The sequence below is a fragment of the Rhagoletis pomonella genome, unplaced genomic scaffold, assembly GCF_013731165.1.
Source record: "Rhagoletis pomonella isolate Grant_MI unplaced genomic scaffold, Rhpom_1.0 Rhpom_scaffold_00006, whole genome shotgun sequence".
Taxonomy (NCBI): Eukaryota; Metazoa; Arthropoda; class Insecta; order Diptera; family Tephritidae; genus Rhagoletis; species Rhagoletis pomonella.
Window position 1 is genome coordinate 10,299,036 of NW_023458560.1, and position 4,379 is coordinate 10,303,414.

Sequence of the window (4,379 nt, forward strand, 5' to 3'; positions counted from 1 at the left end):
CATTATCGACGTGTTCGACTCCATACATATAACATGGAGTCGGTAAATATCTCTACTTTGAATATATGTATGTAGATGTTGCCTAGTCGCATCATTAGCCTATATGGAATATAAATAATACATTTGTATATTGACCGGTCTATCTCCGTTGTTGATGCCATTATTTCCGGCTCCGAGGAAGATACGACTTTCTGAATAGCACGCTTATATTATATGTGCCCTCGTGTCAAAGAATACGACCACCACTTCATAAAATAATTACTTCAAAACTGCGCATGTGAAATGGTTCTAAACCAGTGCCTAATCGTCTGGTTTTGCGCTAGCTTCAAACACTTTCGATTTTCTGTAGGGTGTTGTGCGATTAAAAGTGAATATAATCCCTAATCATTAAAAATGTTAAATTTTGACACGGTTTTAAGATAATCTGAAACATTAATGCATTTACACGGGAGAAATATTTGAAATTTGATTGAAATTACAAAAAAGTTTACTCATACATATGTATTTTTAATCGCTTTTGTAATGTCGAAATTAGATAAAAATAAGAAGAGTGTTATTGAAAATTCTAGTTCGCTTACAATTTATAATCAGTATGAAGAATAGGTGTTGTAAAAAAAACTAATTTAACGGTAGCGTAACAGCGTGGAGGTAAGAAGTCAGCTCAATATGTTGCGCCATCAAAGAGAAAGTAGCGCAATAATGTGGAGGAATCTTGTAAATTTTAATAGATACATATATTTTTTATACCTGATGCCAAATAAAATTTTTAATTGGTAAGAACAAAAGTTGCGGTGAGTTTGTTTTTCGATGACTCCAAATAAGTATGACAAACGGTCGCATTTTATTTTGGCTCGCCGCAAATAAGCAACCCAAAGCATCCGCATGCGAGTGTAGGAAAAATAGGCCATAATGAGCTTTTGTGGTGAAGTCTCGCAATAAACAATACAATAAATTTAATTGCAAGCTTGGCTCGCGTTTAAGGTGCCGGCAAATGAAATATCTACATACAATTAAATTTGAACAGGTAAAATTTTTCAGCTGTGAATATGTGTGTGGTTACTTTCATAAATTCTATTTCTATTCAAAAATAGGGCAGTCGTCAGTGAACAATCGTACACATTTTAGCCAATGGGCTGATGGAAGCGTCAGTGGGGCGAAAAAAAAATAAAAATATAAAAATAAACTGAATCCATATAAACCTAAATCACCAGCTGGAGTGATGGCTCAGAACTATTTAAGCTTCGGTGTTGTCTAAAAGCTTCAGTGTTGTGTGAGAGCGCTTTGTGAATACGCGTAGAACACTGCTAAGAAAATATCCCATCGAGTATCGAGTATAAAAATGCCATCAAAAAGTTATGGTCTATTAGGCGCGCTAATCGTTATGCTAATCGTTGACTGGCCATGGCCAGTGCGAGTTGCGCGAGCGATGAGCATCTCCATGGAACGGTCAAACGGCAGCCAAGAGCTAATGAAGTTGAATGACACGGGCAGCTCGCTATTCCACTTGCCCACACAGCTGAATGAGTACGAAGTTTTGGAGGAACTTGGCCGCCTCACATTGGCCAGCATGAACCAGAGCGTTGATCCGTGCGAGGATTTTTACGAGTACGCTTGCGGCAACTGGAAGCAGGCCGACTTGGTGCCACAGCGTGCGCGAAATAATACATTTCTGAATGGCATACAGTACTCAGTAAACGAAATGATGATCAAGTACTTGAAAAATGCAACCGACAAGGAGCTGAAGCTGAATAACGCGGAATCGAAAGCGAAGGCGTTTTTCGCATCCTGCGTGCGCATGAGCAAGGACATGTCCGTTGGTTATAGGCTACTTTTGGAAATGGAAGAATTCAGCTTGAATTTGACGGACTTGAAGCGGACAAATGAAACGCTTGATTGGATCAACATAAACTTCCTATCGCAATACGGAATGTACCCCCTGCTGCCACTGAAGGTACATTACGAAACTGAGAGTCGCATGTTCGACGTGCTATTATCCACTTCGGGCAAAGTGCTGGGTAACTCCGATGTAGTGGATCTTAAAAACCTGACAAGAGATTTTAAAATCGAGAACGAGAATGAGCTTAAGCAATTTAATGACGAATTTGAACTCGTTCTAGAGTTCGAGAAGAACCTCACTATGCACTCAGGCAGGCGCAACGAAACCGAAGTACTCTCATTGGGTGAGTTTAAGTTAAAGCACAAAGAAGATGCTTTGAATTGGACACGCTACTTCGATATAGCATTCAATGGTAGTGCCAAGAATGATTGGACGGTACAGAATACCATCGCGGATGTAAATCCACTGGCGCATTTTCTGCATAAAAACGACTTGGCAACGCTGTGCACGTACTTGAAATGGCGCACAATAGTAAAGTTCCACTACATATGGAAGTTCGAGACGAGTGACAACTCAACGGAGAGCAGCTGCCGCGAACACACCGAGCAGTACTTCAATTACGCGCTACTACCTTGGTTTATAGATAATGTTTACGATGCCGATCGCCGTGCAGATATTCTACAGCTGGCGAAGCACATAAAAGAAACCTTCTACGACCTCCTGGGCAAGTACACTTGGCTAGACGATGAGACGCGTTCGCATGCGAAGACCAAGTTGCGCGCCATGGACATTACAGTTGGCTACTCTGACGAAATGCGGCATCGCGAGGTCATTAACAAAGTGTATGAAGACGTGGAAATTGGCGACAATTGGTACAAAAATCTGCAAATGGTTGAGAAGAATCGTGCCAGAGTGCGCATGCGTTCGGTGAATAGGGCGATCATACCGCCACTAATGTCGACGCGCGATGTGAACGCTTACTATGCAGATTTTCTCAATTTGGTCTTTATTGGCATTGGCATCTCGCAGGCGCCTTTCTATCATTTCAAGTATCCACCCTCGATCAAGTTCAGCGGCATTGGCAACATCATAGGCCATGAGATGGCGCACGGGTTCGACTCCTATTGCTATCAATACAACTACGATGGAAAAAAGCAAAATTGGTGGACGGAGGCATCTTTGCGCAACTTTAAAGAACGCTACCGCTGTATGGAGTCGCAGTACAATAAATTCATTTTCCATGGTGTTCTTACAAATGGCACATTGACTTCGGGTGACAACATTGCTGACAATGTGGGTACGCGCATCTCTTATCATGCTTACCTTAACAGTTATGGCAATCTCGATGGCGACAAGAAGCCTTTACCCGGATTGAATTTGACGAATAAACAACTGTACTTTCTGAAGTTTGCGCAAACCTGGTGCAGCGGCAAAGAAGATGCCTACAAGGTACGACGCATGAAGACCGATGTTCATGCTTACGAGGAGTTTCGTGTCATTGGAACGCTGCAAAATATGCCGGAGTTCAGTGAGGTGTATAATTGTAAATTGGGTTCAGATATGAATCCTCTGAAGAAATGTGTGATATGGTGAATGAAAAAAGAGAAAATAAAGATAAATTATATGCAAGACATAGGTTTATATATAAAACCACTAGAAGACAGTCTTAATTTGAATTGAATTGAATATTGGCAGGGCAGTATCAGATAAAAGGTCACGTAATATGAAAAAAGTATTTAAGTTAAATTTCTGTCCGAAATCTCAATTTTCTAAATTATAGAGCGTAGATAATGGTGCGTAAAACTTAGCAGTTCTTGGTATGATATTGCCGAGCGTTAAGCTGATCAATTTTTGAAATGAATATAGAAATGATATTTATAGGGAAATTAAGAATGGATTCAAGCATTTCATGACCCAAAGTTGGGAAGACTTTTTCAAAATACTACCTGCTTGCGTTGAGTCGGCCGCTGTGGTGTAGTGGTAAGCAGTGCGCGCTTTCACACATCAGCACCTGGGTTCAAGCCCTGGTCAAAGCAACATCCCAAAAAATATAGAAAAAGGTTTTTTCTTAACAGCGGTCGTCCCTCGGCAGGCAATGGCAAACCTCCGAGTGTATTTCTGCCATGAAAAACAGCTTCTCATAAAAAAAAATACAATCGCCGTTCGGAGTCGGCGTAAAACTGTAGGTCCTTCCGCTTTGTGTGACAACATCAAGGCGCACGCCACAAGTCGGAGGAGAAGGTCGGCCAAACACTAACATATGTGTAAGCGCCAATCTATTATTATTATTACCTGCTTGCTTTCGTGTGAAAGTGAATATTGTTGATTGTAAAAGAAGTAAAAAACACATTTTGCCAAACTTCAAAGTATCGTTCAGTTCTATGAGAAACGTAACTATTCTTCTTACCATTTCTCTGGCAGGCTGTAGGTGTGTTTTTTGTTAGTGTGTTGTTGTTTTTGGCTCCTTGTATTGGTGTATTTGGAAGAAATTATAATACAAATGGTAGAAACTGTTATAGACAAAGGAAAGTGCTAAGCTATA

At 40.6% G+C, this 4,379-nt stretch overlaps 1 protein-coding gene across 1 annotated transcript; it reads left to right on the forward strand.

The window, feature by feature from the left end:
- The first annotated feature begins 1,339 nt into the window (after positions 1-1,339).
- Positions 1,340-3,430, forward strand: LOC118741558 (endothelin-converting enzyme 1-like). Its single transcript, XM_036473557.1, has one exon. It carries the CDS (start codon positions 1,340-1,342, stop codon positions 3,428-3,430), a length of 2,091 nt encoding a protein of 696 aa, XP_036329450.1.
- Positions 3,431-4,379: the final 949 nt, after the last annotated feature.